Genomic DNA, 27,852 nt, shown 5'->3' on the forward strand with positions numbered 1-27,852 from the left:
ACCTGAAGGACTGACTTTTTTCAATTCCCTCACTTCATACTGATGAAGTACCAGAAGATAATGAATTTTAGTTAATGAAGCCAGGGCAGTGGTTGAAATATCAATGGGGGAGCATTTACAGCCAGCGATTACAACCGCGTTACATTCAAGATTGTTATGGAAAAGGACAAGGAGGGGCCTAAAATCCAAGTCTTAAACTGGGGGAAGGCTGATTTTAATAAGATCAAGTATGATTTGGCCAGCGTGGAATGGGAGCAGATACTTTTAAGTAAATCTGTCAGAGCACCAGTATGCAGAAGGGAAGAGGGCGAGTACAGGACCAACACGTTCCAACAAAGATAAGGGTGGGACCAACAAATCCAGCAAAATGTGGATGTCAAAGGATATACAGGATTGGAAAAAGAGAAAAGGGAAGGCTTATGGCAGATACCAAGGGCTGGAGGAGTACAGAATGTGCAAGGGGAAACGTAAAAAGAAATTTTGGAGAGCAAAAATAGAGCTTGAGTAATGGCAGTTAAATTAAACAAAAATCTTGTTATTTCACAACTACATTAAGAGTAAAAGGATAACTAGGGAAAGACAAGGGTCCTTTAATGGACCACAGTGGTAATTTATGCATGAAACCAGAAGATGTAATATGTTTCTAAATGAATACTTTGTTTCAGTGTTCACTAGTCAAGGGATGATGTGGGTATAGGAATCAGGGAAAAGAACTATGATAAATTTAAAGACATTAGCACAGACAGAAAGGAGGTTCTGAATTGTCTGGCAAACTTAAAAGTAGGTAAATCTCCAGGGCCGGATGAACTATTTCCCAGACTGTTGAGTGAGGTAAAGGAGAAGATAGAAGAGGTGTAGCAATAATTTTCAATTGAATTGAATCATTTAGTGTGATGTGTATTCAATATAAAATACAGTGAAAAGTAGGTAACATCGCCATGCATAGGTGCCATTCACATTATTGTAACATAAAGTAAAAAGTAAACAAAGATAACTTACAGAGAGTCCAACATTTCCTTCTCCACTGCTACAGTCCCACTCTGAGTTTCGCCAGCCCACACGCCATGTTGCCGCCGGGAACCCAGTCCACACAGAAGCGAGAGTCTTGCTCCAAGCTTCACAGGCCAACCAAATTCATAGCCACCCTACTTCTCTGGGCTCAAGTCCGGTGCCAGAGAACTGGTGAACAACCAATTTGGTACTGTTTTTCAAGAAAGGAGCAGGGGAAAAATGAGGAAAATACAGGCCTTTCAGTCTAACCTCAGTGGCGGGGAAACTTTTGAAAGCAATTTTGAGGGACAGAATTAATCTGCAATTGGAGAGACATGGGCTAATCAAGAACAATCAATATAGTTTGATATGGGAAGGTCTTATCTAACCAACTAGATTGAATTTTTTGAATTTCAGTCGACTTCAGCAAGGCTTTTGTTAAGGTGCCACTTGGGAGACTGATAGCGAAAGTAAGAGCCCATACTATCCCAGGAAATTTGGTTACTTGGATCCAGAAGTGGAAGAGTGATTGTCGAGGTGTGATTTTTATCTGGAAGTTTGTTCCAATGGGGTTCCACAGGTGTCAGTGTTGGGTCCCTTGCTGATAAATACTTGTGATGTCAACATATATAAGACAATGGGCTAAGTTCTAGAGAACAGGATTAGAATAGTTGATGGTTATTTTTGACCAACACAGACTTGATGAGCTTTTTCTGTGCTGTAGACCTCTGTGACTGTATGAAAAGAGGTCTGTGAATGTTATACCATTATTTAAAAAAGGCAACGGACAGACAATAAAAATTAAAGGTCACTGAGTCTGACCTCAGTGGTGAGCAAATTACTGGAAACAATATTGAGACATAGGATTAACTAGAGAGATGTGGATTATCAGGAATAGTGAGTATGATCGTTTTAGGAGAAGTCAATGTCTTTTTAACTTAATTGAGTTATTTGAGGAAGTAGCAAGGATTAATGAGTTCAGAACAATGGATGTTGTCTACATGGATTTTAGTAAGGCCGAATGGCTGACTGTTAGAAAAAATTAAAACCCATGGGATATGGGGAAATATGGACAGTTGGAACCAAAATTAGCTCAGTGACAGGAGACAGAGGGTAATTGGCAGTGGTTGTTTTGCAAATAGAAAGCATTTTCTAGTAGTGTTCCACAGATCTCAGTATTGAGTTTGATTTGATTTGATTTGATTTATTTCACTCACATGTACAGTGAAAGTTTTTGTTTTGTGTGCAGTACAGGCAGATATTACCATATAAAATGCATAAGGGTAACCGAAGAGTGTGAAGGATACGGTGTTATGGCTGCAGAGAAGGCGCACAAAGAGCGAGGTCAACATTAAATTTGGAATTCGAGAGGTCCATTCAGAAGTCTAGTAACAACAGGGAAAAAGCTGTTTTTAAATCTGTTGGTGCATATGTTTCAATTTTTGTATCTTCTGCCTGACAGAAGAGGTTGGACAGATTATAATCAGGATGGGAGGGGTTTTTAATAATGTTGGTTGCCTTTCCAAGGCAGAGTGAAATATAGGTGGATTCAATGAATGGAAGATTGGCTTTTGTGGTGGACTGAGCTGTGTTTCCAACTCTGTAGCTTCTTACAGTCCTAAGCAGAGCAGTAGCCCTACTAAGCTGTAATGCATCTGGATAGAATGCCTCGTATGTATCTGTAAAAATTGGTAAGTGGGCATGCCAAATTTCCTCAGCCTCCTGAGGAAGTAGAAGTGTTGTTGTGGTTTCTTGACTATCACATCAGCATTGGTGAACCAGGAGAGATTGTTGGCGATTGTCACTCCTAGGAACTTGACTCTCTCGACCATCTCTGCTTCAACCCCATTGATATAGACAAGGGTGTGCTGCCCACCTTGCTTTCTGAAGTCAATGACCAGCTGTTTCATTTTGCTGACATTGAGGGAGAAATTGTTATCTTTACGGCTGCCAAGCACTCTATATCTTTCATGTATTCTGTCTTGTCATTGTTTGTGATCCAGCCTACAATAGTAATGTCATCAGTGAAGTTGTAGATGGAGTTAGGATGAGATTTGGCCACATAGTCATGAGTGTACTGAGAGTATAGTAAGGGAGCTGAGTATGCAGATTTGCAGGACGCCAGTGTTGAGAATTGTCGTGGAAGAGGTGTTGTTGCCTGTTCTCACTGATTGCAGTCTGTGGGTCAGGAAGACAAGGATCCAGTTGTGGAAGGCAGAGCAGAAACCTAGGTCTTGGAGTTTGGAGATTAGTTTGATTGGAATTATAGTGTTGAAGGTGGAGGTATAGTCACTGAGTAGGTGCCTGATGTAGGTGTCCTTGTTATCCATATGTTCCAGGATGAGTACAGGGCCAGGGAGACATCATCTGCTATGGACTTTGCTGTTTGTAGTATATATTAACGATTCAAATTAAATGCGGGAGTTATGTTTGGGAAATGTGCAGATGACATAATTGTCTAGATTGTTGATAGTGGCTATCAATTGCAGAAAGATGGTTCCATTGAATGAGAACAAACAGAATTCAAACCTGCAAACCACAAACTTAAGCATTTGGGTGGACAAACAAAGCAAGTGAATTCATAATAAAGGGGAGTATATCGAGAGAGATAGAGGAGGTGAGAGACCTTAGAGTGCATGTCCATAGGTCCCTGAAGGAGGAAGACAGGTAGATAAGGTGACAGAGAAGGGATAGATGCTCTTCTTCGTTGGACAGTCTGCTGAAAACAAAACCAGGGTTATAATCCTGGAATCACATGGAAAACAGCATAATCAGCAAATGACAGACAGAGCTACACCTCCCCACAACCAAAGGATCATTTCTAAGCTCTGCAGACCTGCCACATCTAGTTGTGAATGATAGTGGACAAATAAACAAGTGACTGGAGAAGGAGGCTCCACAAATATCCCCATCCTCAATGATGGAAAAGCCCAGCACATTTGTGCAAAAGATAAGGTTGAAGCTTTCGCAGCAGTCTTCAGCCAGAAGTGTGGAGTGGATGATCCATCTTGGCTTCCTCCAGTAGTTCCCAGAATCAGATGCCAGTTTTCAGTCAATTTGATTCACTTTGATTCACTATATCAAGAAATAGTTGAAGACACTGGACACTGCAAAGGCTATGAACCCTGACAATATTCAAGCAATGGTACTGAAGCCTTGTGCTCCAGAACTTGCCATACTCCTAGCCAGGTTGTTCCAGTACAGCTACAACGCTGGCATCTACTCAACAATGTGGAAAATTGCCCAGGTATGTCATGTACATAAAAAGCAGGACAAATCCAACCCGGCCAATTATCACCCCATCAGTCTATACTTAATTATTAGTAAAGTCACAGAAAGTATCATCACCAGTGATATCAAGCAACACTTGCTCACCAATAACCTTCTCAGTGGTGCCCAGTTTGGGTTTCACTATGGCCACTCAGCTCCTGACCTCATTACACCCTTGGACAAAAGAGCTAAATTCCAGAGGTGAGGTGAGAGTGACAGCCCTTGACATTGAGGTCACATTCGACTGAGTGTGGCATCAAGGAGCCTGGCAAAACTGGAATTAATGGGCATCGGGGAAAAACTCTCTGGTGGTCAGAGTCATACCTGACACACAGGAAGATAGTTATGGTTATTGGAGGTCAGTCATCTCAGCTCCAGGACATCTCTGCGGGAGGTCCTCAGTGTAGTGTCTTAGGCCCAACTGCCTTTGGCTGCTTCATCAATCACCTTCCCACCATCATGTCAGAAGTGGAGATGTTCACCAATATTTTCACATTATTCAGGCACCATTCGTGACTCCTCAGATATTGAAGCCGTCCATGTTCAAATGCAACATGATCTGGACAATATCCAGACATGGCTGACAAATGGCAAGCAACATTTGTGTCACAGAAATGCCAGGCTATTACCATCACCAATAAGAGACAATCTAACCACTGCCCTTTGGCATTCAACGATGTGACCATCACTGACTCCCTGCTATCAACATCCTGGGGGATATCATTGATCAGAAACTCAACTGGACTCGCCACATTAACACAGCGGCTACAAGCTCAGGTCAGAGGTTAAGAATACTGCAGGCATTAGCACACCTCCTGACTGCCCAAAGTCTGTCCACCATCTACAAGGCACAGGTCAGGAGTGTGATGGAATACTCCCCACTTGCTTGGGTGAGTGCAGTTCCGCCAACTCAAGGAGCTTCACACCATCCAGAACAAAGCAGCCTCCTTGATTGTCACCACATCCACAAGCAGCCACTCCCTCCAGCACTGTTGCTCAGTAGCAGCAGTGTGCACTATTTATCAGAAATTCATCCAAGATCCTCAGACAGCGCCAGCCTAAACCCACAACCACTTCCATCTAGAAAGACAAGTGCAGCAGATACATGGAAACACCACCACCTCCAAGCCACACACCAACCTGCCTTGAAAATATATTGTCATTCCCTCACTGTTGCTGTGTCAAAATCTTAGACTGCCCTCCCTAAGGAAATGTGGGTCAACACAAAGCACATGGACAGCAGCAGTTCAAGAAGGCAGCTCACTTCCACCTTCTTAAGGGCAACTGTGGATGGGCAATAAATGATGGCCAGCCAGTGATGCCCACATCCAACAACTTAATTTTAAAAATTATATAAGAAATTGGTTTGGCCATAGCTGGAGCTTAGGGTACACTTCCAGTCAATATATTGTTGCGGTGAAGAGAGTACAGAGGAGATTTACAATAATGGTTTGTTAGGGCTTGAAAATTGTAGCAATGGAAAAAGATTGGATAGGCTGGAGTTGTTTCTTCTTGAGAACAGAGGAGGGCAAAGGTGTGGTATAAAAAATGAGGGGCTTGGGTAGAGTGGCTGGCAGAGAGGTCAATGAGCAGAGACACAGTTCTAAGGTAATTGGTAAAAGGATTTGAGGAAGCATGAGGAAAAGTCTTTTCACCCATTGATGGGTGTCTGGAATTTCCTGTTGTGTTTGGTGGTTGACGTAGAAACCTTTAAATAATTTTAAAATGACCTGAATCTGCACCTAAGCATTGTAACTCAGCAAACTACAGACCAAGTGCTAGAAGGTAGGATTAGAACAGAGAGCTAGTTTATTTGGCTGGTTATGGCTTATATGGAAACTATAAAGCTGTGATAGGAGTCTTGAGAACAAACGATAAAACAAATAAGAGGCTCAAATCTTACATCCAAAATTTTTACAATGAGTAGTTTCTATTTTTGTAAAAATATAACATCAGGCTGATAATTTTCTACTTTCTTAACTTCAGCTGTTGCACAAATGTCTGTGTTCATTGTATAAAGACAATATGCATCAATAATTCGGAGAACTGGAGGGGCATCTATAATCAGGATTTTACTTTAAATCGAAATTTGTTCCTAGCACTGATTTTCTTCATTTTTTTCTCTCTTGCCTTGTTTCCCAAAAGGCCTGTGATTTGATGTTGCGTTGTCATTGTGGAACTCGTCACTAGAGGGAGTGCCAAAGCTGTAGAGAGCAATACAATCTATCATTTTCCCTGTGGATGCGCACCTTGCATTTATCTCCTTTTACTTGATGTCTCAGCCAAAACAGTGATGGGCTGTTTTTATGCGAACTTTGAAGCTAGCACTTTCAGTTTTTGGGCCAATATAGCTAAGTTACTGAACCAACAAATGAGAGCAGGTTTGAACTAATTCTGGAAATAATCCTGAAAATAATCATTAAGTGCACTCTGAAATGACCTAACAATCTGCTCAGTTGCATCATTATGCCATAGCAGTTCAAGAAGCAGGCTAACCACTACCATGTCAAGACAACCAAGGATGGGAAAAAATGTCTGCCTTAGATGTAATTACTACATCCTGAGAATGCATTTCAAAAAGATTCTGCCTCAGAGGTCCCTGGGAAAGTTGAGATCACAGATTCTCAACCACGGGAAGTGACCAGGAACTGAAAAGAAGGAACAATGTGGGTCAGACAGAAACTCAGTTCAACTTTGCATTTCATAGTGTTAAAACAAGCTGGCATTTCTTTGATGCAGAAAATCGATTCACAACTGTTTAAAGGCTAAATTAGAGACATACCTGTATATAATCCACCAAATTCCCAATAGCTTTGAAGGCAGTATACATTACTTCTCTTTTTCCTCCTCGTTTCTGCATGATGCAAACAAAATGTTTGTTCCTGATTAGTGACTCCACATCTAATCTCTCTGGATTTCCAATGCAAGCCTCCCCATAAAATAAATTGACAGGGTCTCTGTACGGTCGCTTGTTGTTATCCTCCTCTTTATTCTGAATAATTCTATTAAAGTTTCTTGAGTGATAGTTCCCCTCCCACACATACGTCCCAACATCTTCCTTGCAGAAAACCTCCTTGAACATGTCCATCATGTATTGGTCTTCTTGTGAGTTCCCATCAATAACCATGATGATTCTCAGCTCATGACTTGGATACTCAATGTTCTTCACAGAGTTAAGGCACTGTGTCAAGTACAAAGGGTCTTCCCGATAAGCAGGTATGATTATGGCTACTGACTTGGCTCCACTGTGATGCAAGACATTATCTTTTGTTGTGCTGCACTCGAACAGAGCAAAGACTGTTTGAAGGAAGAGATGGATAACGATCAGGGAGCCATACACTCCCAATGAAATGAGTTTATAACCATTTAAGAGGAGCTGGAATCCTGCCAGATATGCCCATGACATACCTAGAAATAACAGCAGAGCAAAGACCGTGGTACAAGTTCTATGACTTACTGAAACCAGAGTATCTTTGTTAACCATGGCAGGAAAAGATCAAAGTTGGCCAAGTCTCAGTTGACTGTAGAATGAAAGAGACACAAAACCAAAAACTTTGTCAACATGCATTTGTATGCTGATTCTATCTCTCTTATACTACCTATTCCATTATTGTTGATTAATGTTGTTATCATTGTTATTATTTCTAGTCTTGTGGCAATGTTTAAATTCTGCATTACCAAGCATTTTACATATGACTTAAATTAATACCATAATAAAGAAAAATCTCAAAACTCGGAACAGAACTGTAGGTTAGAAAAAGCCCTGAATCAGAAAATGAGCAGTGACCATAAAGTTCAGTCAGTGACTTGTACTGAAGAGGTTGTTAAAACCAAAGAAGTGAGTGGAGAGGCATGCGTGGTGAGGAGAGAGAAGTCCAGAGGATGGGGTTTAGCCAACTGATAGCAAAATCTGTAATATGTTAGGATGAAGATAAACACAATGTAGGAATTTTAATTTGAATCATTGGGCAACAGGAAATTGACATGAATCAGAGAGCATAGGGGAGATAGAAACATACATGAAGACAAGGCAGGATTAAGGATAGATAATTAGGACACTTGATGGTCAGAAAATAAACTAATTGTTTCACTATACTCTCTACAACTGTATAAATAAGACTGTCCCCTGAGTGTTAGTCACCATCCTCATTGCAGAGCATGATTACCAGTCATCTTAACTATTCTGTCATTGGGCACAGAGGTTGCTCCACCAGGATTGTATTTAGTCGGCGTGCAACGGCCATACCATATTAGACAAACATTCTCAGAGGCATCATTTTCTCCTTCAAATGTAATTTAGTTCCTGGATTATCATGACCCTCACGAACAACCCCAGCAGTGAAACACTTGAATGTTGCATGGCAGTCACAACCTGGAAACTCTGGTGCTAGGACATTGATGTCACTGCTCAAAGGGAAACATTATGGGCAGTAGAAGGTCAGTTCAAAGAACAAGATGGCAGATATATTTGAGGAAGAATGTCAATTCCATGGGGTTCATTTTATGATAAAATAAAGACCAATTGACGACCTTACTGAGCATCCCTTATGGGAAAACAAGTGCCTCATCAATCTTTGTTTCACCCTAACCTGGAAGCTGTGCACCTCAGTTATCAAAGCGTACATCCCAACCTTTGAAACACCAGCTAGGACCAAAAAGGAATTGTACTCCTACTGTATCAGTGATAATGGGAACTGCAGATGCTGGAGAATCCAAGATAATAAAATGTGAGGCTGGATGAACACAGCAGGCCAAGCAACATCTCAGGAGCACAAAAGGTGACGTTTCGGGCCTAGTGTCCAGGCCCGAAACGTCAGCTTTTGTGGCTCTCTGATGAAGGGTCTAGGCCCGAAACATCAGCTTTCATGCTCCTGAGATGCTGCTTGGCCTGCTGTGTTCATCCAGCTTCACACTTTATTACCTTGTACTCCTACTGTGATCGGTTGTTTTCCCCTGTCCCAAAGGTAGATGAGGTGATTTGGTGATTTTAATGCCAGAGTTGGAAGAACACAAACTTCTGGAAATGTATAATTGGCAAGAAAGGTGTAGAGATGGTAAACAATAATGGAATGCTTCTTCTGACAAATTGTCTAGAGTGTGGCCTGATCAAAATGAAGACTCTTTTCATCAAATTCAAGACCCCATGGAAACACCCTCGCTCCAGACATAGGCATCCGCTTGTCTACATCATTGTCCAAGTAAGGTACCACAAGATATCCACGTTACCCATGCCATGATAAAAGCTGACAGTTGCAAGTCTGACCATCATCTTGTCCAATCAACTATCTGCAGCCTGGTCTAAAAACAGCACCTGCAGCAAAATCACTGCTGCAGGAAATTCAAAATGCAATGTTGACGTACTCAAGGACTTATCTACTGAGTCGATATCTTACAGTCAACCCGGCAACACTCAACAAATGGGAACCACCAACTGTCCACAGCACCAGGTCTGCTCGTAAATTTGTCATAAACACCACATACAAAGAGACTGTAGGTTTCTCTAACCGGAAACATCAAGTCCAAATTCACAAGGTGGATTGGGAGATCCAGGAGCTGCAGAGCTGAAAGGAAAGAAAGCAGATGAGAGCTATGGTCAAACAAAAAAACCTGTGACCTAAAGAACAGTTGGTGGACAGAAAGAGTGCAGGAAATTCAGCAACTTGCTGACCTCTATGACGTTCATATATTCTTCAGTACGGTCAAGATCATCTGTAGACCAACCACCAAAACAATACCATTCTGAGAACTAAGGATGGAGTTATGCTCACCAAGGACAGAGAGACAGTTTGCGCTCATTTGAAGGAGCACTTTGAGGATCTCCTCAACCAAACTCAGTCCTTGGTGAGGGTACCCTACACCACATCCCACAGTGTGCCATCCATCACCATCTGAGCATAATTCTTGCCTGGCACAAGTTGAGAGCGAACATTAGTAGTGGGGAAAATTCTCAAATCCATTATCAAGGACTTTATAGTGAAACAGTTAGAAAGCAGTGGCAGGATCAGACAGTCAGCTTTGATTTGTGAAGAGGAAATCATGCTCGACAAATCTGTTGGAATTCTATGAAGATCTAACTAGTAAAGTTGACAAGGAGGAGCCTGTCGATGTGGTATATTTTGGCTTTCAGACAGCATTTGACAAAGTCCTGCATAAGAGATAATTATGCAAGATTAAAGTGCATGGGATTGGGGGAAGTGTATTGAGATGGATAGAAAACTAGTTGGCAGAGAGGAAACAAAGAATGAGAATTAATGGTTCCTTTTTAAATTGGCAGGCAGTAACTAGTGGGAAGCCGCAGGGATTGGTACTGGAACCCCAACTGTTCACGATATACATTAATGATATGGATGAGGAAACAAAATGTAACATCTCAAGATGATACCAAGTTGGATTGGAGGGTGAACTATAGCGAGGATACAGAGATCCTTCAGCATGATCTGGACAGATTAGGTGAGTAGGCAAATCAATGGTAGATGCAGTAAAGTTTGGATAAATGTGAGGTTATTCACTCTGGAAGCAAAAACAAGCAAACAGATTACTACCTGAATGGTTGTAAATTGGGAGATGGGAGTGTGCAGTGGGACCGGGGTGTCCTTGTGCACCAGTTGCTAACAGTAAGTGTGCAGACGCAGCAGGCAGTAAAGAAGGCAAATGGTATGTTTGCCTTCATCGTGAGAGGTTTTGAGTACAGGGGTAGGGATGTGTTGTTGCAGTTATACAAGGCCTTGGTGAGGTCACACCTAGAATATTGTGCATGGTTGTGGTCTCCTTTTCTGAAGAGGATGCTCTTGCTCACGAGGAAGTGCAGCAAACGTTTACCAGGTTGATCCAAGGGTTGCAGGACAGGTGTGAGGAGAGATTGGCTAGGTTAGGACTGTTTTCACTGGCGTTCAGATGAATGAGGGAGAATCTTGTAGAGACTTATAAAATTCTAATGGGACTAGACAGGGTAGTTACAGAGAGGATGTTCCCAATGATGGGTATGTCTAGAGCCCGGGGTCACAGTGCGAGGATTCGGGATAGACCATTTACGACAGAAATGAGGAGACATTTCTGTACCCAAATAGTGGTGAGCCTGTGGAATTCATTGCCATTGGAAGTAGTTGATGCCAAAACAGTGAATGTGTTCAAGAGGTGGCTGGATATAGCACTTGGGGCGAATGGGATCAAAGGTTATGGGGAGAAAGCAAAAGTAGACTATTGAGTTGGAAACTCAGCTATGGTCATGATGAATAAGGTGCAGGTTCAGAGGGATGAATGGCCTCCTCCTGATCCTATGGGCTTAACAGTGATAGGCAACATGGTTTTGTACAGGGAAGGTCATGTCTTACCAACTTAATAGAATTCTTTGAGGACGTAACAAAGTTGATTGATGAGGGAAAGGCTATAGATGTCATATACATGGACTTCAGTAAGGCGTTTGATAAGGTTCCCCATGGCAGGCTGATGGAGAAAGTGAAGTCACATGGGGTCCAGGGTGTGCTAGCTAGATGGATAAAAAACTGGCTGGGCAACAGGAGACAGAGGGTAGTAGTAGAAGGGAGTTTCTCAAATTGGAGACCTGTGACCAGTGGTGTTCCAAAGGGATCTGTGCTGGGACCACTGTTGTTTGTGATATATGTAAATAGTTTGGAGGAAGGTGTAGGTGGTCTGATCAGCAAGTTTGCTGATGACACTAAGATTGGTGGAGTAGCTGATAGTGAAGGGGACTGTGAGAAATTACAGCAGAATATAGATAGACTGGAGAGTTGGGCAGATAAATGGCAGATGGAGTTCAATTCGGGCAAATGCGAGGTGATGCATTTTGGAAGATCAAATTCAAGGGCGAACTATACAGTAAATGGAAAAGTCCTAGGGAAAATTGATGAACAGAGAGATCTGGCTGTTCAGGTCCATTGTTCCCTGAAGGTGACAATGCAGGTCAATAGGGTGTCCAAGAAGGCATATGGCATGCTTTCCTTCATTGGGCGGGGTATTGAGTACAAGAGTTGGCAGGTCATATTGCAGTTGTATAGGACTTTGGTTCAGCCACATTTGGAGTACTGTGTACAGTTCTGGTCGCCATGTTACCAAAAGGATGTGGATGCTTTGGAGAGGGTGCAGAGGAGGTTCACCAGGATGTTGCCTGGTATAGAGGGTGCTAGCTATGAAGAGAGGTTGAATAGATTAGGATTATTTTCATTAGAAAGACGGAGATTGAGGGGGGACCTGATTGAGGTCTAGAAAATCATGAGGGATATAGACAGGGTGGTTAGCAAAAAGCTTTTTCACAGAGTGGGAGACTCAATTACTAGGGGTCATGAGTTCAAAGTGAGAGGAGGTAAGTTTAAGGGAGATATGCGTGGAAAGTTCTTTACACGGAGGGTGGTGGGTGCCTGGAACACGTTGCCAGCGGAGGTGGTAGACGCAGACACGTTAGCGTCTTTTAAGATATATTTGGACAGGTACATGGATGGGCAGGGAGCAAATGGACGCAGACCGTTAGAAAATAGATGACAGGTTAGACAGAGGATCTTGATCAGCACAGGCTTGGACGGCCGAAGGGCCTGTTCCGGTGCTGTAGGTTTCTTTGTTTCTATGTTCTATGTTTCTTTTTTAAGTGCCAGCACTGACAGAATCTTCACTGAAATGCTGAAGTATGGCAAAAAACCTCTCTCAGTATGAATACACAGCTCATTTCCCTCTTTTAGACGGTGGAGAACATGACACTGTAACTTTGACCATCTTGAATAAAGGAAGTAAGCCTAATGGTGCTAACAGCAGAGACACCTCACAGTTGACCAAGGAAATTGATTGAAAGAATTGTTCTCAGTCATGTTCTGCCAGTAGCTTCCATCAGAGTCAAACTGTGAATTCTGTGTATCAAGATGGACAGTGGGCTTGATTATTACAGTAACACAAGTCCAACAAAGTGCAGAAAGCAGCAGCAACACATGGCCTACTTTGGCCTCACGTAGACCTTCATCAGATGGGGGAGAGATTTCTGAAACATTCTCGTCAAATTCAGCTGAAAACAAAAATGTGACACTATGTTCGCCTGCCACACAACAAAATGTAAGCTATCATCCTCATCAACGAACCTACCACTGATCCAACCTGTGGGCAAGTGGGTCAAAGCTAGGTTGTCATCGCATCACTACTCTTCTCCATCTTCCTAATCACAATACTTCACCCAATATCCATGAAGCCTACTACTGGAATGGAACTTCATTACTGGGTGAGGGAGAAATCTTTCAACCCTAACCTTGACCCTGACCCTACCTCCCAGTGCAGGAGCAAGACCACTTCATTGCTTGTCATATTACAGTATGACTCTGCACACTCAGAGGCTGAGCTCTAAGCCATTGTCCATGCATTCACAGAGCCATATGAGAGATTGAGGCTTAGGCTAAGCATCTGTAAAACAAAGTTCCTCTTCCAGCCTGCTCCTGCTATGCAACATGGGGAGGCAATGGCACTGTGATATTGTCGCTGGACTGGTTATCCAGACTAATCCAAAGAACTGCAGATGTTGAAGATCTGAAACAAAAACAGAAATTGTGAGAGAAACTCAGCAGATCCATACAGGGCATCGGTGAAACCACTTTTAGAATACTGCATTCAGTTGTGGTCTCCCTACCGTAGGTATCTTTTTGTTAAATTTGAAAGTGTTCAGCAAGGATTTACGAGGGTGTTACCAGGATTAAAGTGTTTTTGGTTTGGGGAGAGGCTGAAAATGCTGGGGCTCTTTTCCCTGGAGCATTAGAGGCTGAGGAGTTACCTAATTGAGGTGTACAAAATCATGAGGAGCATGAACAGGGTGAATGGCTATGGTCTTTTTCTTAGGGTAGGGGAGTCCAAAACTACAGGGCATAGGTTTAAGGTGAGAGGAGAACGGTTTAAAAGGGACCGAAGGGCAACTTTTTCACACAGAGTGTGGTGCATGTATGGAACAAGCTGCCAGAGGAAGTGGTGAAGGCTGGTACAATTACAATATTTAAAAGGCATCTGGATGGGTATATGAATAGGAGGGGTTTACAGGTATATGCTGGAAAATGGTTGACCGAAAGGTCTGCTTCCATGCTGAATATCTATGACTACCTGGCAGCACCTGTAAAGTCCAGGGGCCCTTCTTCAGAATTCACAGTAGTTGGGAAAAAGTTGGATGAATGGTGACAATAGGAGGTCAGGGGAATGGAATAAGTGGATGGGCAGAGACAGAGCCCAGAGGGAGAGAAAGAAAGTTAAGGAAAGGGATTGATAATAGTATGCCAGGGAAGAAGAAAAGCTGATAATGGGGGGCAATAAGTGAGTGAAAATGGGTTGGCTGTGCTGAAAGCAACTTACGTCATGGCAGGACCTTGGGTGTGGGGATGGGTAAAGCACATGGAAGGAAGAATTCAGGATCTGGTATTATTGAGCTCGATACTGAGTCCTGATTCTGCAGGGGTCCCGAGCAGAAAAGTAAGATGATGATCTTCCAGTTTGCGCTGAGCTTTGCTGGAGAACTGCACTAAGTCTGAGACAGTAATTTTGTCCACCGGACATGGTTTTATGTTGAACTGGTCGGCAACTGCAAGCTTGTGTTGAAGTGACATATCCAGGCTCATGTTTTGGGGACATGGGTTAGACAGATGATGAAATTTTCAGTTAAAGGACCAGCCTATTGATAAACATGAAATCAGTTGTTGTAAATACCTTTCTGATTCACTAATAAATAGAGGTAAAATAATGCAGGTGCTGGAACTCAAGATAAAAAATAAAGTGCTGAAAAAGCTCAGCAGGTCTGACAGCATCTGTGGAGAGAGAAGCAGAGTTAACATTTGGAATCCAGGATCTTCAGAATTGAAAGGAGCTGGAAAATGATGTGAACCTTGACAATGTTTAGACAAGAAGCACACCGAAAATTTCCGACCTCTTTTCAGTTGAAATGTTGGGAGAGACACCGTAAGAAATTGTACATTTTAAAACGGTCAATTCTCTAATCTTAACAGAATAAATCGGTGACCGTCAAAAAAAAGTCGCACTTAACTAAATGAGATATGACAAAACACTAATGTTACTTTTTAAGAAGGCAATCTAGTAAATATTGTCCGCAGGCTCATCGGTTTCTGGGCCTGATGGTTTTGATGACATTACCCGCAGCTGCCGCTCTCTGACACAGTGACAGTTAGCTGCGCGTGCACGCGCCCGAATCTCGCTCCTGATTGAATCAAGCCGCAGGCGCGCGCTCTGCTTGCACGCGCCCGAATCTCGCTCCTGATTGAATCGAGCCGCAGGCGCGCGCTCTGCTTGCACGCGCCCGAATCTCGCTCCTGATTGAATCGAGCCGCAGGCGCGCGCTCTGCTTGCACGCGCCCGAATCTCGCTCCTGATTGAATCGAGCCGCAGGCGCGCGCTCTGCTTGGCGACGGGAGTGTGCGTGCGGGGGAGGGTCGGTCCCAGCTTGTAATCAGTGGATATGGTCAGTGTGGAATACCCAAACCACTCATCCATGTTTAAAACCAGTACTTTTTCCAGACTTTGACGATGTGTGATGTGCCGCAGTATAAACCATGTCTTGAGCTTTCAGGAAACGGAAGGGTAGCCGAGGCTAAAGTCAGCCCTCACTGAAGGGACAATAAAATGTGAGGCTGGATGAACACAGCAGGCCCAGCAGCATCTCAGGAGCACAAAAGCTGACGTTTCGGGCCTAGGCCCTTCGGCGTTTGATCCGAGCGTTTTTAATGAATGGGCAGCATCCTCAGATGTGTGGTATGGTCTCGTTTGCCATCTCACACCTACGGCATAATTTGTTTCTGTTCGGCCTACCTCTAGATAATGTGGTTCTCGTCGGGTATAGATTACACTGCAAGAGCACGCTGTTAATGAATCTAGAGGATTTTTGTTGTACTCCGGCCTTGGTCCAAGAGTTGGAGATCTTGTCGTCTCTAAAGTACTGGATGCCTGTTCCCTAACATTCCAGCTTTTGCCATTTTTCGAATTCCCACTCCCTCCAGCCTGCATACCTATTGGGTGGTTTCGGTCGCTCCGCGTTTGCCTTCTGGAGTGCCGGCATCATGTCCTGGATGTCAGTCATCAGGTCTATTTCCCCCTCACCGTTGCCACGGCTGTTGGGTTGGAAATTTTCAATTTCCTTTAGGACCTTGAGTTCACGCAGTCCCGCAACGATCTCTGTGTTGCTCTCTCCTTTATATTGAAAGGAGGCCCGAATGACCACATCACTGGACATCTAGTGCTTCGCGTTTGCAGATAATCGCGGATGGTATTTGCACTTCGAGTTTTGGGACGCCTAGACCGCCGTTCCTGTTGCTAGCATATAGCATTCCGTCTGCGGTATGAGGTGGTAGGTGTAGGAATTCTTTGGCGTTACAGATGATTTGGTCCAGCTTTACAAGCGTAGTTTGTGATGCTTCTGTCAGGATCAGATGGAAGTACAATCTGGGGATGACATGTACCTTTAGGATTTCCAACCGTTGCCGTGGTCGGAGAGGTGCTGCCTGTATTCCTTTAACCCAGGACTTAAGCTCCTCCTCCCACTCCCCTTCTGCCACACCTGCCCATGGATCGATGCGGGCACCCAGGTATTTCTCTGTGTCGCCTGGTGGTATGTAGGCTATGGATTCGTCCCGTAGCTTCCAGTTTGCGAAATGGTTGTACATGAAGGTTTTCCTTTTAAAAGTGAAATGGAATCCCTTCGTCTTCGCTTAAATGTCAGCTTTTGTGCTCCTGAGATGCTGCTGGGCCTGCTGTGTTCATCCAGCCTCACATTTTATTGTCTTGGATTCTCCAGCATCTGCAGTTCCCACCTCACTGAAGGGATCCTGAATGTACTTTCCAACAAACATGACTGCCGGATGATCTCCATTGGGAACCTTGGTTCATTGTCTACTTCCCTCCTTGACAAAGGGACCAGGATGCCTGTGGCGTATGCTTTACCACGCAGTCACCAGTCGAGATTTATTGATGCCAAATATGTGAAGCTAAATCAGCTGTGGCTCAGTGTTTAGCACTCCTTAGTCAAAATATCATGGCGTTCCACTGTAGAAACCATATAATCCAGGCTGAGAGCTCGTCGTGCAGTTGTAGTTGATCTTTACGTGCAAGATTAAACCTAGGCCCTATCTATCTTCCAAGGTAAATGTAAAAGATTGAATGACATATCTAAGGATAGCAGTGGAATTCTTGACAGTGTCTTTCACCAAAATCTATTTCTTATTTATATGACTACATAGTTGTATATCAGAGAATGGTTACAGTAGAGAGCTTTCAGCCTGTTCTGTCCATGCTAGCTGTCTGCAATAGCAATTCATTTAACTCCATTCCTGTCTTTTCCCCCATAGCCTTGAAAATTTCTTTTCCGATAAGCATCTGACTCTCCTGTCATTTTTATTATTAACTTTAAATTTAGCTCATTGCTGTTGATTGGAGCTAGCTATGGACAAAATGACTGCCATATTTTGTGCATTGTAACCCTTACCAAATTTCAAAGGTACCTCAGTACATGATTTGATTGCTAGTTGGATACCTTCTGAGATTGTGCACTGTAAGTCTTTCTCTTTTGGTATAATCCTTCTTAGTTGATGAGGAAGAGTCTTGAACTTGCAGCAACAAATGTGTCAAGTATTGTCCCAAGACTGAATGTATTGTAGCAGTCTATAGCAAAAGTTTCATACATGTTAATGCACTTTAATGTTGTATGAAGCTTAACAGTGGCAGACAGACAATTTACCACTTTAAATTGTCTCCATCACCATCGACGTCAATATTGGATCAGTTCCCAGCAGTAATTCATTATGGTGTCAGCTCTCAGACCTCTTGCCTCACACAATTCAGGTTTGGAAGTAAACAATTCACAACTCCCCTGTTAACTGTTCTTCAAAAGCTTTGGGATGAAATTTTCTGACAATGTTGGAAAAGCCTGGGGCTCTTTGTATGTTACATTCGAATGAAATTCCAGCAATATCTCTGACTTTCTCCCCCATTTATTAATTCCTTTATGGAGCAGTAACTCGTAATAATTATACACTCACTAAAACAAGAAAACAATTGAAATGACCTGAAAATATATTCCAAATAAATGGTGATATTTAATGCTAATAAAACATTTATTTGGCAACATAATTTACACAGTAGGAAGCAGTAAATAATTGTCGAGGCAGTCATTTGTAACAAAAAAATTGCACATTCTTGAAAACACATTTCTGAATACATAAAAATGGAACAATAATTTAAATACATAAAGCATTTGTTAGAAGAACAAGAGACTTGACATTTGAAATGAGGTGTGCCTGTTAGAGCTACAAACAAATTACTACACAATGACATGCCAAAAACTAGCTTTCCCCCCACGCCCTGCCATATAATCATGAAAGCGCCAGGCTTTTTTTTAATAGTGTGTATATTTAATTTAATATATTCTTCCTTAATTTATTTATAGTCTGCTAATGTATAGTCTACAAACAGGAGAAAAGAAGGGACTACAAGATCCAAGACACAACCAGGATCAACTCACTGTCAAGACTCACAACTCTGACACAAAACTAATGTGAAAAATATATACTATAAGGTTTACATTGCTAAAGAAGAAATACAATCTAATGCTTGATTGATGTCAACTGAACACATTTCTGCTGGAAATGTTGTTTTACAAGGTTTAAAATTTATTTGTAAGCCAATTTTAATTTGTTTCTGTCACTCTAGTTTATTCAACCTCTCAATCTTTGACCAAACATAAGGTGTGAGTTGGCCTCGACAGCTGTACTAGAGCTTAACTGAAGAACCTATCTCCAAAACGAGGCTCAATATGAGACAATCTTTGGAAATTTTATTTTACAAAAGGTGCAAACTTTTCCTTTATCTTGTTCTCCTGACAACCAAGAAGTCAGGTTGGTGAACCTTCGCCAAGCTGTAGACAATGTCAATTTACAATAATTGGTAAGGCTTACTGTCTTCCTTTAGTGACAGAGTTGGGATTGGATTCCAACAGGCACATCCCATGTCCCATTCTTACATGGTACCAAGTGTCATTGTAGCAACGGAAAAGGCTGATCGACCCTTGGAATTTGGTTGGGAATTAGTGTGGTGTTTGATTGACCTTTGACATAACCCATTTTCAAAGCAAGAAAGGAGATGGAGTTCACCTTGAACTTGATTGTGCCAGAGATAAAGATGTTTAGTTCAGTAGATTTAAACACCATTTATTCTGATAAGTTTGAATTGGATAATTTCTGTTTAACAAAACCAAGTTCTAATCATTCAAAACAGTCTTTTCTGCTGAAAGTATTAATTTCAGAATGATCCTGCTGACACAGAGTTGGTACATCATTGTAGGGCTCAGCAAAAATATGACAAGAATACATGCCTAGATTGCAGACAACAGCAATGCAAGTGATTACAGTCACCTAGACAGTAGATGCACAAACCACAATGCTCTAAAACAGAGTGCATGAGAACACAATGTGGGAGTTTTAGAATAGAGATGAATTGAAAAGGAAATACAAAACAGGTTAGATAAACTGTGGGTGTAAAAGTTGCACAAAGGTGAACAGACGAATGACATATCCCCACAGAAACGAAATAGTTGTCACAATTTTTGAGTGAGCTACAGTGTAAATACATCATTTTTTTTCTGAAAAAATTAGACTATTTAAGTTTCTAGTTATAGGCATAATGAAGAGTTAACAGCAGATCAGTTTGTGTCAAGCAATATTTAGTTAGATGTAAACCAAGGGCCCATAATGCAGTACAACACAAATATTAAAGATAAAGGAAAAATAAATAAAATCAGGATGCTGTGGTTAGTTGACCCCAAGCATAGACTTTAAAGACCTGGAGATTGCAGGAAGAAAGGAAAACTGATGTCATTGTAAAATGACTTCAAACATGTTATTAATGAACATAATCAGAGAGGAACTGTGGAGAAAACAGATGTATAGGTTTTCTAGCTGAAAACTAGGGTCCCCAAATCCTCCAAATCTAACCAGCAAGAATATAGAATCACAGAGTCGTACCGCACAGAAACAGACCCTTTGGTCCATGCTGAACATAATCCCAAACTAAACCAGTCCCACCTGCCTTGTCTGGCCCATATCCCTCCAAACCTTTCCAATTTGTGTACTTATCTAAGTGTATTTTAAATGTTATAACTGTGCCTGCATCCACCACTTCCTTAGGAAGTTCATTCCACATAGGAACGATCCTTTGTGTAAAAAATTTGCCCCTCATGCCTTTCTTAAATCTCTCTCCTGTCTTGTAAGGATTGTTCATTTTAAAATTTTTTACTGCAACCAATGACTAAAAGCACTGCTTTCTTTTTTACAAACAACTTGTACTTTAAATAACAATGATAAACATTCCTTTTTTATAATTACCATACAATATCCATTGAATTACAGTCCTTTTAGCAGAAAGTCAATCGTTGTTCCTAACTTTGAATGGGTTCCTACATCACCTTTTGCCAAGTAGTAACTCCAAGAGACTGTCTCCAGGCGCTTTCCTCAGTTTCATAGCATTTTTCTCTCTGCTTACTACATGGAACCTCTGCAGTCTCTGTTATTTATTGAATTTATTTTAGAGATGCCTGTAACCTGATCTCAAAATGGCTTTCTCTACCCACTTTCACGTGGCAACATGAAACACTTTATGCAATGCTTTTTCATCTTGAAAGTAACTGGATAGTTTATATCACAACTGTTTACAATCTGATAGCTACAATTTGAGACTCTGTCTACTTATTGCAAACTCAGTGACTTCTGCCTTTGTATCCAGGTGGAAATAACTTGTTCCTTCTTAGTAAAGCAATCTCAGCCTTCCTTTAATCTCTAACAAATCAAACCTTGCAGACTTAATGTCAGAAAAACTTCAGAACAGGTCTTATGACTCCCTTCATTCACCCTCAATTTAAACATGATAAATTTATAAACTTCACAATTGTAACAATATTTTGATTGAATTAATACATCTATCACTTTTGCTACTTCTGTTCTACACTTCAGCTGTATGGTATTGGTTAAACATGTTTGCTTCCAAAAAGGCAACCACATTTCTTGTAATGACTCAGACTTCTGACTGGCATGGCTACCGCTGTCTACTTTAATCAGTTGAATATTCATCCTCCAATGCATTTCAAGCTTCACCAATGTTAAATTGGTATTTTTAATCTTCTCCATCCTAATACACTAACTCAACACTCTCTGTTCTTCTGAATTAGATTCATTAGGTATACCCTCCTCCATTTCTTCATCAACACCAAAGTTTTCAGTGGCCATACCCCACGTTCCAGAACTGACTGACTATACATCTTTATCACAAAAAACAGAAATCGCTGGAGAAACTCATCAGGTTTGGCAGCATCTGTGTGGAGAAAGTAGAATTAACATTTCAAGTCCAGTGGCCCTTCTTCAGAATACACAAAATGTTAACTTTGTTTTTTTCACCACAGATGTTGCCAGAACTGCTGTGTTTCTCCAGAAATATCTGTCTTTGATCCAGATTTCCAGCTTCCAGAGTTCTTTGCTTTTATTTTAGTCAGAAATTCTTTATGACTGGTTAAGAGGCTATGTTCAATTATACAAAACAAATTGTTCACAGTCATGAACAGACATCCTTTGGAATTTCATGCCCTTCAGTTGATTCTCCCTCCTGCTGATGAATGCCCCCAACAAGCCAATATTTTGTAATGCTCAACAGCAGCCTATTTATAAGAGGACCCACTCTCTCACTCGTGGAAAACCCTGAAGGCGAAACTGAACTTGGGTGAGGACAAAAAATTGTTGGCACCATATTTTCCCCTAGTTACTTACCCTCTACAATGTTTGTTTTCATTAAAACAAATGGAACTGGATAGCAAACCACATGCATAAGTGGCAGGAAAAGCCATACTGTTGATTTTGTGATCCATCCAAGTTAAATTTCACCCACCTTACTATCTTTTCACAAAGCGTCAAGCGTTTTTTTGATATTTCTACTCTTCCTTTAAATGCAAAGTGAATGTTGATAAATAGCATCCATCTGAGGAAAAAAAATGTTTAGTTGACTGGACTTGGCTGTTTTTGTACAATTAATTGTTAAGGAATATTGGAGTCTATTTATCACTTTTTACAGAGAGTGCAAAGAAAATTTTTTCTCCACCTTCGTTGTTAGAAATGTCTTGACTGAGACAGGACAAAGTTACGTATAAAAGGTGTCAAGTATTACGTGCAAGATTCTGGATGGAAATTTTGGGAAAAACTAAACTACGAAGATTGTCAGAAACACCTGCATCTACATGTCTGTCTTTAGCCATTATGGTATAGCTGTATGATTAACATGGAAAATTAATCCAACTTTTTTTCTTATCTAAACAGACTTGTTTCATAATGCAGATACATTGCTAGGTTTAACATTGTTAGTAAGCTTGGGAATGTCCAGATCATCATTCCTTGCTAGACAACAGTGCTCCTTGAAATGTACAGGACATTGACAATGAGGGAGCAGAGTCATTAATTTCTGGCATTAATGTAACTGAAATTTCTTTCAACAACAATTTGCATTTATATAGCATTTTAACATAGTAAACTGCCCCAAGGTATTTCACAGACATATCAACAAAAGCAAAATATTGCTGCTGTTGGAAAACTGAAATAAAAACAAATAGTTGGAAATCCTCACCAGGTCTAGCAAAACATGTGGAGGAACAGAGTTAATGTTTAGGTGAATTAACTGAAGACTGCAAGACCTGGTGAATGTTTCCAGCATTTTATGTTTTTATTTCTGTTAGCCAGAGGCTGTAGAGAGAGAAAGAGAGGATACCAGCTCACGACATATTGCTCAGAATGCTAAGTGTGACACTGCGGACAAGCACAAAAACAGCTTGTGAACTGAGAATGACCTAGGTCCAGGAGCTGGCCTGAGCCAGTTGGAACCACTTGGTACCAACCCAGTTCTGCAAAAATTGAGAAAGATGAGGTATTGCAAAAGCCTTATTTCGACAAGAAGCCATGAGGTAATACTACCTAAGTGTCAGGGCCAGGACCAATAAGGTAAAGGCATGCGATAAGTGAATTAGCTTGAGACAACGGAAAGAAGACAACACAACTTGAGAGAGATAAAAGAAAGAATAAAAAGAAGACCCTCAGGGCATACAGCCATCGAAAACTCCGGGAACCAACCATCCCAGATGCAGACCCTATGTCAAGGACACGTTGATGACATTGAGTGCAGCGCCTGGCCAGCATCAGTCCTCGTCAGGGGCAGCAGCTATCCTGATCGGGTATTAGCTTTTATATTCTGTGACTACTTGGGGAAAGTCAGAGGACACTAGTGGGTGTAGAAGGAGATCCTAGTTCAGTTTGTGGAAAAATATATAAGGTCTAGTTCTGTGATAAAAACATTGAAGCAACACATGTCTTGTTTAATACAATAGTCAAGTAATCTGTGAGGCTCCAAGAATCAACTGTCCTGCTCTCTGTACGAGCTGATAGCCAGAACTGATGCTCTCTGATGTTGCTGCCGATGACAATTTCATTATCAAGCAAAATTTGGCACTTGAGCCACATAAGGAGATATTGGAGCTGATGACCAAAAGTTTGGTCAAAATGTAGATTACAAGTATCATTTTAAAGGAGGCATACATATCAGAAAGACATTTCTAGAGACGAAGGCCTTATTCATTGGAAAGCACAACTACCAATGAATTAAAATAAGGGATAGTAGCTTGGCTAAAATTGGAGAAGTGAAAATATCTCAGAGGGTTTTTGGGACTAGAGGTCATTGGGGAGATAATGGATCTGGAGAAAATGGGGAAAAAAAGGCTGAAATGTTTCTTCTTAAATCTCAAGTTGTTGCTTAAGTGGGAGTCAGTGTAATTCATCGAGCAGAGCAGTAAGTGAGACCTGGTAGGAGTTAAGACACAGTTAACAGAGTTTTGATTACCTCACATTAATGAAGTGTAGAATTTTGGAGGCTGACCAGCAGTGTATTAAAATGGTCAAATTCTAGAGACCGTAAAGACATGGATGAGGGTTTCACAACAGATATGCCGACACAGTTGTGGAGTTGAGAAATGTTACAATGGTAGGAGGTAGGTAGTTTTAGTGATCATGTGGTTGTGTTTGGAAGTTCAGCAAAGCTTCTAGCTATCAATCTATTGCTGGGTTATAATTGTAGCTGTCCACCCATATCTTCCCCTCATCGATTGTGTTCATGCACGAGTTTTACCAGTATATGTCAACAAACTATTCAATTTCTTCTTCATCACAATGACCTCAGTCTAGAATAGGATCCCTAACAAATTTCATATTCTCAACAGCCAAGGAAGAGCTACTCATCCCCACTGTAGCCCAATGAACATCAGATATCTCAAAACAAGTCAAATAAACAAACCTGGAATTTCCATGGTCTATGTGAAGCAAGCATCTTACTGGACAATATTTAACAAACTATTGAAGGAGAAGTATTTAGAGTTTCTGAAATCAACTGTTTCACATTCTACTTGTCCCTTTCTGAATCTTCAGTCCCTCGGCCACAACCATACCTCACCCACACATGTAGCTTTTAAAATATAACTTTAAGCAGACAGCCTTTACTGAAAGAATTTCAAATACAAACTGATACAGATAAAGGATACCACAGCCCTGTACAGGCCTATATCCCAAAAGCCTAGTGCCTCCAGAACAAAACAGAAGGATCACTCAACATTCACAGACCATGGCCCCAAACTCTCCATCCCAGGGAATTGTGATCAAATGCTTAAAATCATATTTTAACCACTTGCTTGAGAGTGGAAACCAAGCAGAAATACATTACACAACTTCAAAAGAATCAATCAAGTTTTGTTTTTGGTTTAACTATCTCCTTAGAGAATTTAATGTGAAGGGACTTCCAGCACACAGTTTATGCAAAATAGGGGCCAACAGTTTAATCTTCTTCTTGCAGCTGAAATGATTATGCAAACTCTAAACACCAACAGACTGTGATGATTGAATACCACCTCACAAATCATAGGATCCCTACAGTGTGGAAGCAAGCCATTTGGCTAATCGAGTGCACGCTATCCCTCCAAAGAGCAGCCCACCCCCTTAACTATCCTTGTAACCCTGCATTTCCCATGGTTAATCTACCTAGCCTGCACATCTCTGGGCACTATGGGCAATTTAGCATTGTCAGTCTACCTAAGTTGCACATTCTGGACTGTGGGAGGAAACTGGAGCACCTGGAGGAAACCCATGCAGACATGGGAGAATGTGAAAACTCTACACAGACAGTCGCCCAAGGCTAGAATTGAACTAGATCCTTGGTGCTATGAGGCAGCAGTGCAAATAGCAGTATCATGTTCCCAAATTATCCAAATATCCACACACAACAGTGTAATGTTTCACAAGATTTTTCACCAAATAAACATCCAGTTTTGGTTTGAGAATCAAAGAGGCTGTCCAGAAATTTCAGAGGTAACCATTTCTCTCTAGTTAACCCATACCCATAAAACAAAAAAAAAAATCACATTTGGTATTTTTAACCCTTTCAGTGTTACTTAAACTCACAGGACAATTTTCTACGTGAGGACTGAGGCAATATCTAAAATAAAAATCACAAGGGGATACATTTACTATTCTCCCCCCAGGTAACGTCATGTTAGCATTTGAACACCCAGTGTGAAACTTATCTTTCTGTTCACCCCATTTAAACAATTTGCTTGGAAATTCAGCTGTTTCTATAATGGAGAGGACTGCTTTGCAACACCCATCACAAATTACTAAAGACTAAAATTACCTTCCCCTTTCAGATGAGGAACAAATCAGGCTGGAAATCTCTACCCTGAGGAAAATAAAACTATTCATCAGAAATTGAAATTTGTCAGAAAAAGTCAATGAAACATATTATAAGGCTCTCAGCTATGACATACCTTTCTTAAAATTATACACGTGAAGCATAGTGCAAGAAAGATGAATATGTTCACATTGAAGAGTTCTGTTTAATGAAGAGAGAAGGATCAAACCTACATTTAAGTAGTGGAGTAAGGAATTAACTATGAAGGGGACTCAGATGCATGATTCCATATTTTCAAGGCTTACTTTAGTCATACTTCACCCATAATATGTGATCTCAGTTAAAACATTTGGACTGATTCCCGATCCTGCACTCCCAGTACAGAATCCTGCTTGCACAGAACACCAATGGTAGAATCAAGGCTCTCAGTGTTATGGCTAGCCTGTAAACCACATTTCGTTTGAGAGTAGGCTCCTTGTTCCAAATCCAGAATTAAAAATTCTCTGCTGACAGAATGCATCTTTGATTAAATTTCATATGATTATGTTTCCAGGACAATCATTAAAGCAGATTCCTCAAACAATACATGCAATAAATAGGATCTCTTCTTTATTGTAATCTAGTAACTAAGGGTGAAAGTTCACTATATTTTAAGTATCTGATTGTGGACTTTATTTCAGTAATATCTCATGAGCCATTCCTTTGGCTTTAATTCACAAAATACCTTGTTATTTGGCTTCACTTAAATCAGCAAAGAAGAGAAAGAAATAAATCACTTGACTGGCTCATGAATCAGAGATAAGTAAAATCCCGTGCATTCGTGTGTAAGAAGCAGGGATCCTAGTCAGCTTTGCTCTAATGAAATGCATTAAATCATCCGTTGTTGCCTGTGAAGCTAAGTGTATAGAATCCTAAGCCCCAGTTATTACTCCCATACACTACAGGTTCCAGTGAAACTGTGTCACAAACCTTTCAAAATATAATTATTGACCCAAAGCAACCAAAAGATCCCTCAACTACTTCTGAATTTTAAAATTTTCATGGAAGTTCCATTTAAACCGGGCCTCAGAATTTTATCATGTCCCTTACCTTTGGCACCAAAGTAATATATATCATTCGTAATCTAATTAGATGAATGAAAAACATTCCTGTCAAAACACAGAAGTATTGTACAGGCATATAAGTCAACTAATTAATTAAAACTACAGGGCATCAGATGGGTGTTGAATCATATATTATATTGATTGTGGCAGTGGAATGAACCTGATCATACAGTATGTGGAAAGGTGATGATGTAGTTAGTGGAAGCACATGCTATTAATGGCTCTATCTTCCAGTTATGGATGGGCTTCTTTTCCTCAATTTCAGTCCTGGTGTAAAATTTCCCTCCAGCTAAAACTGTGATTGGGACCGTGTGTGAGTGGTAGTATGGGAGGATCTACCAGTTGCCATATACCCGCATCTTCTAACTCTTCACAGGCGCAGAAACCCAAATACGGGATCTGTGGGAAGGAAACAAAACACAAAATCATAAAATGATGCAGCACATGAAGAAGCCATTCAGCCCATCAAATCTGTACTGGCTCTTCAAAACAGCTACTCAATTCCACTGCTCTCAGAATTATTTGACCCAAAAAGTCTGCAAACTGAATCCCACCTTCATTTCACATTCCTGCTCCAGAAACACAACTTTTAAACCCAATTCTACAGTGACTGGATGCATTTCCCTGATTGCTTACAATTTTATAAAAATAAAATGACATTTGTACTTTGGGTGAAAAGGTCCCAGCTGACCTCTTATTTCTACAATGTGATTCACTCTTAACTATCCTCTGAAATTCCTAGAGTTCAAGGACAACTAGGAAT

General features: G+C 41.1%; 2 protein-coding genes across 3 annotated transcripts in view; both read right to left on the minus strand.

The window, feature by feature from the left end:
- LOC125466885 (hyaluronan synthase 1-like) overlaps positions 1–15,735 on the minus strand; it is a 29,333-nt gene extending 13,598 nt beyond the window's left edge. The window contains exons 1-2 of the mRNA XM_048562007.2: positions 15,379–15,735; positions 7,043–7,114 (exon numbers count right to left, since the gene is read on the minus strand). Of these exons, the coding sequence (XP_048417964.2) occupies positions 7,043–7,114; positions 15,379–15,735 (429 nt within the window). The remainder of the gene's footprint in view (positions 1–7,042; positions 7,115–15,378) is intronic.
- A 2,598-nt stretch (positions 15,736–18,333) lies between these two features.
- The window catches only part of LOC125466884 (ubiquitin-associated and SH3 domain-containing protein B-like), a 150,105-nt gene continuing 140,586 nt past the window's right edge, over positions 18,334–27,852 (minus strand). For both annotated transcript variants that reach the window (XM_048562006.2, XM_048562005.2), the window contains one exon: positions 18,334–27,488. In XM_048562006.2, the coding sequence (XP_048417963.2) occupies positions 27,351–27,488 (138 nt within the window). In that variant the 3' untranslated portion in view covers positions 18,334–27,350. The remainder of the gene's footprint in view (positions 27,489–27,852) is intronic.

The sequence above is a fragment of the Stegostoma tigrinum genome, chromosome 32 (genome assembly GCF_030684315.1).
Source record: "Stegostoma tigrinum isolate sSteTig4 chromosome 32, sSteTig4.hap1, whole genome shotgun sequence".
NCBI lineage: Eukaryota > Metazoa > Chordata > Chondrichthyes > Orectolobiformes > Stegostomatidae > Stegostoma > Stegostoma tigrinum.